At 53.8% G+C, this 15,670-nt stretch overlaps 1 protein-coding gene across 1 annotated transcript; it reads right to left on the reverse strand.

Annotated features, from left to right (window-relative positions):
* Window positions 1–14,622, reverse strand: Ift27 (intraflagellar transport 27). Its single transcript, NM_025931.3, has 7 exons — window positions 14,310–14,622; window positions 8,454–8,533; window positions 7,611–7,670; window positions 6,515–6,574; window positions 5,688–5,805; window positions 4,731–4,840; window positions 1–249 (listed from the first exon to the last, which is right to left on the reverse strand). Exons 1-7 carry the CDS (start codon window positions 14,341–14,343, stop codon window positions 151–153), a joined length of 561 nt encoding a protein of 186 aa, NP_080207.1. The 5' UTR covers window positions 14,344–14,622; the 3' UTR covers window positions 1–150.
* Window positions 14,623–15,670: the final 1,048 nt, after the last annotated feature.

The raw sequence follows: 15,670 nt of genomic DNA on the forward strand, positions 1-15,670 counted from the left end.
TTGTTGCTCTTCTCATTTTATTGAAAACCATGGTGGATACTGAGAAATCCCAGGTGATCCCGTCTTCTGTCTCCTGAAAAGACAATGGTCTGCTGGGCTCACAGCAGCAGCGGCAGAGTGGGCAGCCCTTCAGGACAGTCCACTGTACCCTCACACCAGGGTATGGAATATGTCCACTTTTTCCCGGTACAGCTGGTAGAACTGCTTGGCCAGACAGTGGAACGGGGCCTCGTAATTATCCATCTCCTTCTGTAAGACGTGAGAGGGGGCGTGAGAGTTTAGTCCGGGGAAGTGGGCACATGCTAGAGGCTTCCCTCCCTTCGGGCCCCTGACACTTGGTGTCGGAGCATCTTCACGCAGTTTGGGCAGCTGCTGTCACGGTGTAGCTTTTATAGGGAAACTGAGAGATAGATAGGACAGGCTGCCAGCTATATGATGTGTGATGGGTGGAGCCAGGGCTGAAGTCTACCTGTAGAACCATCCTTGTGGCCACTAGGGTTCTGTGTGGAGGACGTGAAGATGAGTCCCCTTACTTAGCCCCGACAGAGGACCAAAGGCCGATGCAGAACAGCAGACAGATGTGTTATAGGAGAAAGTCTGGCCCCAGCCCAGCCAGGAGAGGTGCAGCACACCCAGCCCCTACTCAATGATGCCAGGCTGCAGGAGTGTCCTTCTACTCATTCCAGAGACCAGGAAGGCCGGTGGGGTGGCTGGCCCCGGTAGGGCCGAGTGTAAAGAGGCTTATTTCAAAGGAATAAACTGAGACTTCCGGGATGGTGCCGGATCCCAGCAAGAATGCGTGGCTCCTCCCACGGGAGCGGGGAGTGGTGAAGGCACCTTAGAAGGTGCAGAGCTGGCTGTCTGCTGGTGGCCTGATAGGTTTCCTCATCCCTGACCCCTGGGGTGACACTGACGGAGCTGGAGTGGCCAAAGGTGCCCAGAGGACACTTTTACTGGCCAGATGATCGGGAAAATTCAGGAGCTTGCCTTAGGCTGCATCTAAGAGGAGTCAATGGTGTGGCCTCCAGGTTGAGGTCATATGGGGCTGTGGGGAGAGAGGGGGCCTGCGCACACACAGCTTCCCCCTGACACTGTGGCCACTGCTCACCTGAAATGTGGGTGTCTGTTTTCTCTGTGTTCCCATTCCCCAAGTTTTTCAAAAATCAAGCCTAATGTTGCAATGCCACGTGACCCAACACAGGAGCCCATCTCCCAGACTGCTTTTTCATTTGTTTCATGAGATAAGGACTCGTGTAACTCAGGCTGGCTTGGAACTCACTATAGTCAAGGCTGACTGGATTTCTAATCCTCCTGCCTCTACCTCTGGAATTCTGGGATTACAGGTATGTACCACAGTGCTGGTGACCACACGCAAGAGTACTCTGCATGTTACCCAAGCATTTTACCACCTGAGGCACGTCCCTAACTGCCATCATCATCACCACCACCACCACACTTCATCATGACATAGTCATCACCATCATTATCACCACCACCACCACCACCATCATTCTAAGATAGGTTCTTGCTATGCAGTCCAGACTCGCCTCGAATTCTTAACCTTCCCACCTCGGCCTCCCAAGTGGTAGGATTACAGGTACACACCATCATAAGGCCTGGCGTTTTAATGAACAAAGTGGCAGGCAGAACCTACTACCACACAGGAGCTGCAGCTAAGAGCCTACAAGGGCCTGGCTGAAAGCTTTTCAGCGGCTGGCAAAGGCGCAGCCCGGATAAGAGGCATTGAAGTGTCCCTGATGGAACGGGAGGAATATCCCAGAAGTCAGTGTGGCCACACTTTTATGGAGGAGTGGATGAAACCAAGAGGGTGGAGTGGCCCAGCTGGACACTGGACCCTGATCCCGGGCAGGGGACTGTTTAATGATGTGGCCGTAAAAAGGACAGAAGTGCACCAGGCCTGCCTGGGGGAGAAAGCTGTCTGGACCCCACAGCCAGGAAGAAGGAAGTGCAGGTCAGGGAGTCACTGAGCAGGGTGCAGTGCCCAGTGACTGCCTGTGTGAGGTTCCACACGGGCACTCGAGTCTCTCTCTTCTGCTTGTGTGGCATCATGTCCAGGCCAGTCAGTGTCACTGAACAGCTTCCCTCCCTCCTCGAGCACCAAGTGGAGGGAAGGGAGGTGGTGAGACCCTGTGGGAGGGTTTTTAGACAGGAGTTGAAAGCTCTCCAAAGCAATAACTGGGAGAACCCATCATAAAAACGTAAGGAATTCAATGCCCAGGAGCCCCGACAGACACCGTGGAGAGCCTGGAAATAGATGGAAATTGAACCATTTTCCAAACGCATTAAGGGGGCCCGCCAGCGACAGAAGCCCTTTTATCCGATGACTAATTATCATCTTGTGCACAGTTTGGACACTGATGGAGCAGGCTGTTTGGGAGATGATGTCTGGAGGAGGCTCAGACTAGCTCTTGATTTGACCTAGAATTCTGTCGCCGAGAGCTCCCGAGCAGGTCCGCTCAGGGGTCAAGGGTTCGAACTCTTGGAAGACCTGACTTTCCAGGTGGACAGGGCTGCACTCTGGTCTTGGTTTTACTTCTCCTTAGCTGTGCAACTAGAGAGAGACGTGTGGCCTCTCTGAGTCCGTCTGCTAATTGAACAACAGAGACAGGAACAGCTGCCTTGTCGGGTTGCTATGAGGTTGGAAACTTAATCTTTGCAACACCAATCAAGCGGTAGGCCCTCGGCTGCCTGGGGAGGGCGCGCCTCCTCACCAAGAGGAGGGCTTGGCCCTGCTCTTGTACTTTATATGACATCCCATCTCAGTGGGGGAAATCGTGGATTTTGATTTGGGTTTTGAAAACCCTTTAAACTTTGTTCAAAGGAATCCTTTTTGACTGTTGTGGGGGTGGGGTGGGGCCTGGAGGTGTCTGAGAACCAAAGGACCACGGAGGTCTCTCTCCGAGGCAGCTGTACACTGGAAGGACCACGGAGGTGTCTCTCCGAGGCAGCTGCACACTGGAAGAAGGGAGGAGGGGATGGGCAGGCTTGGCAGCATCTCAAACCACGTTGGGTTATGTTCCCTTTTTAATTACGGCTTTCTTAACCGAGCCGCCAGTGGTGCCCCTGTTAGCAGCAACTCAAGGGGGACTAGTTAACTCGCACAGTTAATACGGAGCACTCAACCACAGCCTCTTCAAGCAGAATTTATGCGCATCCTTCCCGACACCTGAGCCGGAAGCTGACCGGTAGCTTTGGGTGGCTGACTGATGATGGGTTGGGGTGGGTTTTAATTTCTAGGAAATATGGGGCGTCGGAGGAGGGGGGATGTGACAGAAGAAGGCAGAGGAGGGAGGGGACGGGGAGCTACTGCTAGAGCTGTAGGCTTGCTGCTTGCTCAAAGGTGTGTGGCTTGGCTCAACAGGGTGCCCTGGGTAGTAGGAGCTATCTCAGTTGAACTAATCCAGCATTGTGATAATCGGACTCGAGACAGGGGTGACGTCCACCTCTGTACCAGCCGCTGGCCCTGGGGTTTAGTAAGGAGTAACAGTTAAAAACCCTGTAGAAAGGGATCGTTGTCTAAAACACTAGCATGGTGAGTGTTTATGGGGCACTAGACTTTGTGCTAGGCGTTTTTCATTCCTGTGCGTGATGAGCCCTAAGGGCAGCTTCCTAGCCCTGTATCTACAGGTGAAGAGCCTGAGGCCCCACAGCACACATCCCAAGCCCAGGGTCCCAGAGGCAGTTCAGCTTCTTGCCCTCGGAAGGCAGAACACTTGCCCTGGAAGCTGATGCCTTGTCTGGGGAAGTGTGCCAGTGAGAGACACTATAGATGCCCACATCCACACAGCAACAGAGTGCTGGCTCAGGCTGCTTCGTAGGCATGACAGAGCCTACAGTTGGAGGAGGTGACACCCAGGGTATGCGCTTCTCTTGCTGACGATTTTTGGAAAGCCATGTAGTTGGGTCTAGAGACCCTAAAGTGAGACCCCATACGACATAGCCACTGCAGGCCTAACAGGACTCTCTGGCAACTTCCTGCGTGAGGTCTGTGGCTGCTTATGAGACTAGTGGTGTCTAGGCCACCCTCATGCCTGTGGTGGGGCGGGGGGGACGGGGGACGGGACGGACGACACAGGGCAGGGATCTGACTGGTGTGATCAGAATCATGTGGCCGGAAGCCACAACTTTGAAGGTTCCAGATGTCAGAAGGCATTTCACTGTGCTACACAACTCTGATGGCAGCTGCCCATCATCTGGAGTCTCCCACTGCAAGACGACTCTATCAAAAAATGACACTAGATGCTCCTCTGGTATGAGAGAAGGTGGGGGCGGGGATCCCGGGGCTGGGTGCACCCTGTCATGTGGGCCTGGGGCTACTCATTTTTTTTTTAACTTTAATGCTGAATTTGGAACTGGGGGGCCAATTCCTGTCTCACAGACATGCATGGCCTTCTGCAGCTCTCGGAGTCCAAGGGTCAGGAAAATGGAATGGCCCTTGCAACCCCCTCCCTCTCCCCATACTTCAAAGTCTTTCCAAGAGAGATGCACACGGCTCTGCCCAGGGTAGGCTGTCTGCCCTGCTTCACAGTGTGCCATACAGAAGACTCTCCTGACACACACTGAGCAGAGTCCCTGGGCAGAATGTGAGCATCGGTTCTAATTTAGATTTTGCATCTGGTGGCAGAACCACTTGATGCGTCCCAGGTCACGATCAAACCTCTAGCACTGGGGCCCCCATCCCAGTGGCTCAGAGGGTTGGGGGAACTCACCACAGATGTCTCAAAGAATTCCAGGCCTTGACTCAGTGCCCATACCTGGGCCTGAGCTGAATCCACTGTTTGTCGGCCAGCCAGGTCTGTCTTAGTTCCCACTAAAACACCTGCTCAAAAGAAATAACCACAATATTAGGTTTTGAGGTGGCAGGGTGGCGGCAGAGAGAGGGGCGTGTGACACATCAAGTGACAGAAGCTGCCCACTTGAGGGAATATGTGCCAGCAGGGAAGGTCCCCCAAGGCCACAGAAGACAGACTGGTTTTGCTGTGCACAGGCAGCTCAGCTCAGCGCCGTCACACGTGGCTTCAAAAATATATCTATATTCCTCACCTCCTTAGGGCTGGAAGCACCAGGCAGGCCTGGATCAGGTTTAGAAGAGCATTTGTGCTAATTCTCAGCTCATGGAGCCAACATCGGACGTGGTCATTAATGCTAATCTCGGGCCTGGGCTCAGACTCAGGGACTCAGGTAATTGAGCTCCGTTCCCAGCTGCCTTGGCTGTGCTAATTTCTCAGTCCGTCTCTGGAGGCCGCTTTCCCTGGCCTCTAATGAGGAGAATTTGTTGATCTCACACAGGGATGAGAAAGAACCTGATTTAAAGCGTGCAGGAGTGACAACCGGGATGGAATGTAACTTGTACCCAGTGTAGAGGGGGAGATGAGGGATTCTTCCCTGGAGTTAGCTTTCTGGAAACATCCATTCGGAACACAGCGCCTTCCCTTCTTTTTATCTCAGCCCGCCCAGCTCTGCCTGGTGGGTGGCATTGTCTCCCCACCCCCATGCTCGGTAGGTTTTCGAGAACATTTAGAGGCTGAGCAAGGACGCTGAGGTCAGAGAGTCAGGGATTCAGGCTCCTGTTCTATTTCCACCATGGCTTGCACAGTGACCTGATGAGACCCTTGAGTTGAAGGACGGAGTCAGAGTTGGAGAAAGGCCCATCTACAGTTTGATACCTGGGAGGGAGATGCCTGAAGTCTGAGACCGGACCTTCTCCAACCACTTGGTGCAGCTGATGAAGGACTGTTCATTGGTCACATCATAGACAAGGCACAGGACGTTGGGATTCTCCCACTAAGCGAGAGACAGGAGAAGCCTGCTTTAGGGATGTGACAGGGACTCTTGGATGGGGACAGGGGTGGGGAGGGGGAGAAAAATGGGCTTCGGGGGGAGGTGGGTAAGAGAGGGGTGTGAGCTGAGAAACTGTCCCACCCACAGATGGCCACAGGTCACCACAGATGAAGGGATGCCAGGTGCAGTGGCACTCATGAGGGACAAGCAAGGGAAAGAGGAACTTGAACCTGGGTTGGGGGAATCCCTACTCAGAAGATGGCAGTGGCTGGCAGAGGCAGGCACCGCTCATCAGGAGCTGCCTGTCAATCACTGAGATGCCCCAGTCAGTAAGGTTGTCTGGGAGAGTCTCACTTTGTAGCCGAAGCAAACAGCTCAGAGAGGATGCTGACTGGGGAGGGTTGAAAAACGCTCAGGAAGGGCTATTAAAAACAGCAGGCTGGGGGGGGGGCATTGGGCAGCTACAAGGACTGACCAGCTTCGTAGCTCCTGGCACATTCTGGAGCTGGGGCTGACCATGATGGATGGGTAAGGAGGAACATCTATATTTGCCATGTGGCTCAAAGACCCAGTAGCAGGGATGCCCCTTAGAAGATCCTGCCTGGTCACTTCTGATGCTCCTGGGGCATCCCACCAGGAGCCCCACAGGGACAAGGGGTTGGGCGGAAGTGGGTAGTGAAGGAAAAGAAAAAAAAATCAGCACACTACTTGCCAACTTATCCAGCATTTCAGAGAACAGCTCCTTGCCGGCTGAGTCAAAAATGAAGAGTTCCTGGGACCAGAAAAGCTCGTGTCAGAAGAGAGTGCAGGGAGAGTTGGGCCGAGCTGTCCCACTCAGCTTCCCATACACAAGGTTTGCGTGGAGAGCGAGTGAGCATGCCCATGCGCGTGGCTGCCTTCACACGTGCGCTACCGTCTCCGATGCCCCAGAGAGATGGCGAGAACAGACCGGAGTGTCCGAGAGGCAGAGGTATAGGCTTCTGTCCACCTGGTGTGACCTGGGTGGCAGGTGGCTCACCTTGTCCAACCCCAAGCACAAAAATCGCGCGCGGGGGGTGGGGGGGAGGGGGAGGAGGCTGACTGCCCACCTGGCAAGACAGAATGCTAAGCAGGCTGGCAAGGGTCCTGGTGTCCAAAAGGCCACTCTGTACTTTGTTAACCAAATGGACTCTCAGAGCGTCTAACAATTCTTGGTAAAGGAGGTCGCTGAGGAGGCCTGGGGAAGGCGCTTAAAGTAGGACAGCCTGTCACTGCTCTGAGGCAGTGAACACGGGCTCTGTACACAGAGTTCCGAGCCTTCCCAGCCCGGGTGGAGACCCTCCCAGATGCTGCTGCTTGCTTGAAACCCCCTCAGAGGTCCCTGAGCCCCATCCTGGTGCCCAACCTCCTGCCTGGCTCTAGACCCTGAAGGGCAGCACTGCCTGCTCCACGGACTGGCCCTGTACAGTGTGGTTCCTGTCTCAGCCTTTCCTGTGGGGGGGGACTTCTGTGCCTTTCTTTTTGCTCAGATGTCTCCTTACACATCCGATGAATGCAGCCTGGGAGAGGCCAAACAAACATGACACGATGCTGCACCAGTCTCCCCCAAGAGCGGTGAGAGTCTTTGGAGGGACCCGGTTAAGAACTCAGATAAAAGATAACAAGTTCCTTTTGGTGAGGCCTGGCATCCCAATCCCCTCCCCGGTACCCTAGGCCCTCCCTCGAAGGTTCCCCGTGTCCTTGTTCCACGATTCTATTACCCTTGGAGTGAGGGAACCCCAGCTCACAGGAGCAGCCCCAAGTGACTTCAGGGCCAGGGTAGCACTCACCACACTGTCATTTGTGTCAAGAACTGGCACTGTCTTCACCACCAAATCCACTCCAGTTGTCTGCAGGGGACACCAAGATCACAGGCCTTAGGGGGCCCCACACTGGGGCAATCAGAATGAGCCAAGTCCCCACTTCCTTGAAGGAGGTGTTCCCAGCCAAGCAGAAGTCAGAGGCCGTCAGGACTTCCCAATCTCTTTAGTGAGAGTTTTGGTTTAAGAAAAGAGATATGTTACGTTCATATTTTTGTTGTTGTTTTAATCCCAGGTGGGAGATGTGGGACTGCTTCAGTCTGTCCTCAGCAGCTGACTGTGATTTGCCTCGTGCTCTGGTGGGGGCGCGACTTTGCCAGCTGAAGATAGTTTACCTTTGGAATTCTGGGGACTATTCAGAGGGTAGAAAAATACCATAGTCTGAGAGAGGAGGCTGCTGCTCCCTCTGTTCCTGCTCTCTAATGTCCTGAGAAAGGTCTTTCTCCAAGGAACTTGATGCCCCTAATCACCAGGAAGTAGTTTCTAATGATAGGGACTCACCCTTTCTCTCCCAACCTTCTTCTCTCCTGTTTAATGTTGGGGGCTAAGGGTGGAGAAGGGCGGTAGGGAAAAGAATCCAATAAAGTAGCCAATTGCGGTTACAAGTCCCTGCCCTCCACTGTTCCTGGCAACCCTGTGCTATCCTGGTTGGTCCCTTACTAGTGGCCAATGGAGACTGGATCTCCATGTGGCCGTTTCCCCATCTCTTCTCAGGCCCCTTAGGGCATAGTCTAGGGATCTTGCCAAGTCACACTCTCATGGTTAACTGCCACGTTTCATGACAGTAGTGGCCAGGTGGGGACTCCAACTCACCAGGGTGTAGTTCTTCTGGAAATGGGTCCCGTCGCTGCGGAACATCTGCACCAGGGCCGTCTTGCCTACGGCTGGGTCCCCTGGGGCCAGAGCAGAGGAAAAGTCATTGCTTGGATCCCACGAGGCATGAGAACCCTCCTCCTGCTCTAGAGTGCTTGCCTCGAAATCAGAAACTTCGCTGAGTTTTCAGAGCAAATGTCTGCAGCTCTCGTGGGAAGCAGAGGGGTCGCCAGTAGGGCAACTGGTCCGGGAGATCCGTCTTTAAAGCTTATCCAGGCCTGAGTATGTTTCTATAAACCCCATAGCCCTGTCAACTAGAAGAATGACCTAGAAGGTAGCGGTAACAGGGGTGAAGGAGGGCTTCGGAGCCCTGGCAACAGAAGTTACACTCTTCCACAAAAGCACATCCTGTGGGGAAACCTGTCACTTTTAAACTCCAATTCACTCTAGAGTCTGGCCTGCAAAAGGGGTGAGCAACAACCTGTGACCCCACCTGGCTGAGCCACTGCCTGATCTCTCATCTGCACAGGCAGTGAGGAAGTCAAGAGGTTGCACACACTGTGAGAAATTTCATTTTCAAGTGATGGACTCCATCTTGACCTGCCAGGTGAACAGGGAGCTGCCAGACTTAGGCGCGCGCGCGCACACACACACACACACACGCACACACACACACACACACACATCTTCAGTCATCTCCAATGGCCTCTTTGCCTCCCTGGGCCCTTCCCTCTCTTTGTTCAATAAACAGTTCCAGGAGGACGACCCCCACCCCCCACCCCCCGAAACAAAGTTTCCTGTCAGTTTTCAGGCCCAGATCAGATTTGGGTCTTTTCCACAATAGGAGGGAGTGGTTTCATACAGAGTTCATCCGGGTGGTCATGGGGACAGCTCAGGGTGCCTTGCTCTCTCCTCTGTCCCACCTGACCTCTGCTTACCTGGTTGCTTTACATATTCGGGCATCTTTCTGGCCTTGAGAGCAGTATGCCGATTCTCACTCCATCGCCCAGGTGTTTCAGGACACCGGCTTTCTTTCTCGAGTTCCTGACCCTCAGGGGCGTGACCATGGCCACAATGACCACCACCACCATCACCACTGTTGCTGCCACCACCCATTCTGTGTTTCTTGATTCCCAGCGTTTGGAACAACGCTGTCTTCTGTTTGCTTCCCAGCGGTTCCCTCTGCCTGACCTCTCCAGACTGGCACTCTGCAGTCTTTTCCCACTGCAATCTTCCCATATGAGACAATTATGGTGTCTCCTTATCTCTTTGAGGGCCCAGTGAGCCACGAGGGGCTTGGTTTCCTGCTGGTGCTTCTTAGAAGGGAACAGCAGTGGGCCACGCTCTCCTCACAAGCCCTTCACTCTCAGTCTGTCCCTCCTGTGCTGTGACCACCACTGAGGTCACAGGTGAAGCCAGCCAGGCTCACAGAAGCTAGGGAACTTATCTGAGATTTTAATACTGTCTTGTTTCACCAGGCTGGTCTGGCTGACTACCCCAAATACCACCTTCGGGCTCTTTTCACTATGACCTCTCAGGGTCTGCAGGTCTCACTTGCCCCGGGGCATATGGCCCAGCATCTCCTTCTCCACGCTTGCCTCCGTAACCCCCTCACTCCAGAATGGGAGTCAAGTCACCACCATCCTGACACCCATTCTGTTCCTAAACCCGGGAGGGAATTGGCTTTTTCTCCCCCTGGGAGATTCCCCACAGATTGGCTTTGGTTAATTTCGTGAATCTTTCTGCTGACTGCCAGTCACCAAGGCTGGCAGCGGGACTCCTGTGTGGGCTGCGAGGAGGGATCTGAGCATGGAGAGGCGGAGGAACTGATAAACACACTCTAGGAGCAACAGGATGACAAGCGGAAAGCCAAACAGCACAGCTGAGAAGCAGGGCATCTGAGGGAGCCGGGGAAACCTCGAGAGCCTCTGAGCCCACGTGGTTGCTGGGTGCAGGGGGGTTTCCCCGGGGCTGCAGCAGGGGCTGGGGGACCAGACTGCCTTGGGAAGGCACCATGGGAGGCTACTCATGACCTCGTAATTAACTGCCATGTCCGGTGGCCACTCCTGGGCTCTCATTAGTGAACTCTCTAGATGGGGTGGTAGCCTGCAGCAATCCCCAACTGCCGTCCACACCCCAACCCACCCCCGTCGTGTAGTTGTGGGGACCCTGCAAGGCTCTATTCTGTCGCCATTGCCTGCTCCTCTGTGCCCCCCCCTCCCCACGTGTTCATCCTCTTCAGTTTTCCAATGGTGTATACTGCTGGGGTCTGTCCTCCATGCTCTGATCTTGGCTCTTCTGCCTCAGACCCTCCCCCTCATCTTAGTTTGGGGCTCATGCATGTGAGGAGAGGGCTCTGCTCCTGCTACATCCACAGCCCTGGCTTCTCTCATTCCTTGATCCTTGCTGCCCTAGGCCGGGTCCTTCCCAGCTGGCTGTGTTTTCAGCCCTTGTGGGGGCTTCTACTCTTTTCTGTAGTTTGACTGGCCACAGCCACCACCATGTCTCACCACAGACCTGAGTGATTTCTCTATCTCCTTCTGCTCATCATGCCGCCGTGGACCCGATATCCTCGCTGTCCGAGGATGCTGGGGATGTGGTCACTACCTCCTCCCCATCCTGCTGTCTCCTCTCCCGTCCTTCTGGTTCTGGGCTCTCTCTCAAGCCTACACTTTGGGCACTTGCCCCACAATCCAAGGTTGCCCCAGGAGCTCAAACATCATCTGTAGAGCTGGGAGCCCCCTCTTTGGGCTTCTCTCTGTCCGGCCCTGGAGGTGGTGATCCCTCTACCTGACTAACCCCAGTGCCTCTATGTGACAGTCACTGATGTAGAGCGTAGTTGTCGGGACTCACGTCTGTCCTGAACACAGAAATGGACTGGCTTGCACTTGGCTCTGGGGCTGTGCTGAGTCCTCTACCAGAAGAAACAGGTTCTGGCGGCGGCAGTGTGGCACGTGGTAACATTGCCCTAGTGTGACTGAGCTGAGTTCTGTCCCCGCCAGGCATCGCCCCTCCCCAGAGGCCTGTGCCTAGCTCAGTGACTTCCTTCCGGGTCTGCACCACCGCTGCATGTCTCTGCTCCTTCGGGCTGACTCCAGTCTCTCACGGTCACAAACTGATTCTGTCTTTAACTTTCTGTGACTCCCACGCCCAGCTCAGCCTCACCAGAGAGGCAGTCATAGAACAGACCGGCGGTGAGTCCTCTCATTCTCCCACAGCATGCATCCGTAGCTCTTCCATCAACTCCTAGGTGACCACTCCAACGGTCCCCAGCTGTCCCTTATAGATAATCCCAGCACTCGGGAGGCAGAGGCAGGTGGATTTCTGAGTTCGAGGCCAGCCTGGTCTACAAAGTGAGTTCCAGGACAGCCAGGGCTATACTGGTTTGAAACCCTGTCTCGAACCCCCCCCCCCCAAAAAAAAAGAAAGAAAGAAAGAAAAAAAGAAAGAAAAAGAAAGTCTGGACAGGCGTGCTTGCTCTTTCTTCCTTGGACCTCCCCCAGCCCCCCGCAACACACACACACACACACACACACACACACACACACACACACACACACACACACACACACACACACGCAATCCTCTTTCTAATCCAGCTCCAAATCCTGTCCTTTCTCTCTGTGCCACTTAAGGCCTCAGTGCTCTGTGGCCACTTTGCTACATCTGTAAGTTAGGCCAACAGCTTTTGTGAAGGACCCACTACAGAATGTTGCCAGAGTTAATGAACCAGTGTGTGCCGTGTTGGTGCACCTGGCTGTTGGTTCAATAAATGAAACACAGTTGCCTGTCAATGGTGCTCCCTCTCTCTGCCTCTCAAGCCAAAGAAGCCGCAGCTGTGTCTGAGGCACTCAGCAAAGGCTCATACAGTACACAAAGGGCCCATGAGTCACACACTTGCACTTCTGGGCTCTTCCTGGTGGGGGCGTGGGGCGACTGCAGCTTGCATGGTGACTCAATGTATTAGATGCTCAATAAACATCTGCTGAGTGACTATATGTGTGGACCGGTGATTATGTGAGCCTACAAGGAGTGAAAAGAAAAAGCCAGGGGAAGAGGAAGGGTGTGTGTGTGTGTGCCCTCGCGCGCGTGCGCATGTGCACTTAAGGGAGGTGTGGAGATTAGGAATCTGAATGTGGTTCCATTGGGGTCTGGTGGTCCCTGGATACTCCTAAGGGAAAAGAGCCTGGAGGTGGTTTTTTAGTTAGCCAGAAGCTGTAGCCTGTGGATCAGGGTCTTCATTGCTCTGGGCCTTGCTTGCCTCATCTTACATGAGAACTGGCTGGTAGCTTTGAGCATTTGGCCAGAAGACTGTGAGGGAGTGACAAGGGCCAGCATACAGCAAGTCTAAGCAGAGGGGCTCACCACAGGAGCTCCTCGAGAGCTAACCAGCTAAGGAAGAGAACAGCAGGCAGGACCGCCCACTTAAAACGAAATTTAACTTTAAAAAAAAATAATAAATGTCCCCAACTTACCCATGCAGAAGCTGAACACTGTCCAAAGCAACAGAGCTGGGCAAGGACTGGCTGCTTTTGTTACACCACACTGCCTCCCCTGGCACCCTGAGAACTACAGATTCTCTGCAGAGCCTGGCTTCCTTCTGCTGCACTAGGGTCTGAGTGACAACCTGTCACTCATGTCTATGCATGACGCTTTCATTTTCAAATTAGAAAAGTCATCACGGGTACCGTTCCCCTCCATTCCCTGCCCCCCCTTCTTACTCGGTAGAATAAAGATCAAAAGACACCCCTGCTAATCTTTGGATTACAAAGAAGAATCACGGAAGAGACAAGCCTCTGGACATGCCTGTAAGAAGTGTTCTAGTTTAGATTAAGGCGGGAAGGCCCGCCCCCAAAGGTGAGTGGCACCACTCTACAGGCTGGAGCCCCTGACTGAATAAAAGGGAGAAAGAGAGCTGAGAGCCAAGGCTCATGCTCCATTTCCTGACTGTTGACTTAACGTGGCCAGCCTGCCTCCCAGTCTTGCCACCATGCCTTCCTCACCATGATGGGCAGTCCTCTGGACCCGTGAGCACAATAAACTCCCAACTTCCGGTCCAGTAAGTTGTCACAATAAGAAGTAGCCAACACTCCTGACCCACAGGCAGAAGTCAGGCGAATCTGGGAATGGGGTGTACGACTTCCACTGGGGGTTCACCCATGGCAACACCACTCAGGGCTTCGGTCACATCAGGTCACATCACAGAAGCTACCTGGGGGCGCTGTGGCAAAAGGGTTAAATGAAATACCCCCACATGACACTGGCTGCAGTGTCGCCTCGGTAGACACATGTGCTCAGCTGTCAACCAGACTACAAGCTAAGCATATAGGCTTCCGAATGTTCAGACTGGCTCAAGGCAAGCCCACGAGTGTGAGCACCACCAGATCACTCTGTATATATCTATATAATACTCATCCACACTCTGGGCACTGTGCAGGCTATTTCCCTGACAGTCAACAATAATAAACATCTTACTTCCGGGGAATCTCTAAGTTAATGCTCTCAGATGCGCCACCCCATCTTCCTGACATCAGAGTGAGTGGGACCAGCAACGCTGACCCCTGACAAGTCCATGCTTGTACTTCGCTCAAGTTTGTTAAGTCTATCTGGTGAAGGTAGTCTCAAAATATGGGAGGGAGACCGGGACACAGCTGCATCTACAAATGTGCCCTAGGGGTGGGGGGAGTGTCCTGTGGAGCCCATTCCCCCGCCCCGCGCGCCTTCTAGAATCTGCTGTTGGTCACTACAGCCATTCCTAAGGGAGACAGAGAGTGGACGCGATGGTGAACCAAAACCGCCCGAGTTAGGACGGCTAGGGCTCTGGGGACCACGCGTTCAAACACATATAGCACTCACCTGCCAGGATGCATTTGGCAGCTAGCTTCACCATAGTAACCAGGTACTAGCGGAGACGTGGGGGTGGGGGACGCTGAAAGGGGGTTAGGATTCGGGGACAGCTGACACCAGGGCCTGAGGCCGTGATGGAGGGATGGATGATGGCCCGGGTGCTAGGGTTGGGTGGACGGAGGGCTTCAGGCCCCAGGCAGCCTGCAAAGGTTCCGGTGGGGCGGAGCAGAACCCGTTCCAAGTCCAGCCTTAGACCCGGCCCAAAGAAGAGTTGAGACACAACCACTAGTCCTCTGGTCCCAAGAGTCGCGCCAAACAGGCTCCTGGCAACCATCATCAACCCGCCTTCTCCCTCCATATTGTCTCCTGATTGGTTGCTCTCAAAAGCTCGGAGACCCCAGGCACCCAATAGAAGAAGGAGGCGGGGAAAACCGGTTCCCTTCGCGGAACAAAGCGGAGAGGTTTCTGCTCTTTAACTGCTCTCAGCTTGGCCAATGGCTTTAGATGCTGTCAATCACCGCTGGGCACCGCCTAGCGTCTCTGGAGACGCAGCCCAACCAGGATGCAGCCGGAGGCGGGAATTAATGGGGCTTTCTGATTGGCCAGAGCATGGCTTTAACCATCGCGAAGAGTTTGGGATTCGCTGCACCTTGCCCCTTCTTCCTGGGAATGGATTCGCCCACACTGAGAGGGGTGACGCCGCTGAAATGGCGCCTGCGCAGTAAAGGAAGCTGCTGTCGCGGGTCCTGGATGTTATTGGTATCTTTCCCCGACCCCGGGTGCAAAGAACATTTGGAGACCTAACCTTTGCTTCACGTCCAGAATCGAAATGCCATCTTTAAAGCCCAAGCATGTTATGAACCCTAAAAACTGAAATAGCGGGGAGGGAAAAATGTGCAACGTTGAGCAGTGAGGAAGACAGGAAGGCCCTGCATGCTTGCACAGCAAACAACTGCGGACAGCACCCGTGCTGTGCACCTTCCGGAAGGGGGAAAGAGCGAGGTCCTGATGGAAACTCACACAGTATATCCATATGTAACTATATATCACTTTATGTTATGTATCAGTTAAATTAAACTAAAATCTAAAATAGGCCTAATTTGACGTGATATCTTAATGGATGGGAGGACACGCCTCTCTCAGTCGGATTCCTCTGTTATGGGTGAATGGATGCTATCCTGGTGTTGCCCCTCATGAGGGGAGGGTGGGTAAATGCCACCTGACTTTCCTGGGAGCCCCTCTTGCTTTGCCACTAAGTGGGATATGGCTCTGCAAGGCATGTAACCTCTGGAACTCTGAAGATAGAAACCAACTCATGGGTACAGGAAGTAGGCGAGTGTCCATGCATCGGGGCGTTGTTACTGTAGCAA

The sequence above is a fragment of the Mus musculus genome, chromosome 15, assembly GCF_000001635.26.
Source record: "Mus musculus strain C57BL/6J chromosome 15, GRCm38.p6 C57BL/6J".
NCBI classification, from domain to species: domain Eukaryota; kingdom Metazoa; phylum Chordata; class Mammalia; order Rodentia; family Muridae; genus Mus; species Mus musculus.

Excerpts from the sequence above, each read along its gene's own strand:
- Ift27 (NM_025931.3), bottom strand. The coding sequence starts at position 14,343 with ATGGTGAAGCTAGCTGCCAAATGCATCCTGGCAG. Across the intron at positions 7,671-8,453 it reads TCCAGAAGAACTACACCCTG|ACAACTGGAGTGGATTTGGT; the intron begins GTGAGTTGGAGT and ends TGTCCCCTGCAG. Across the intron at positions 6,575-7,610 it reads TTGACACAAATGACAGTGTG|GAACTCTTCATTTTTGACTC; the intron begins GTGAGTGCTACC and ends TTCTGGTCCCAG.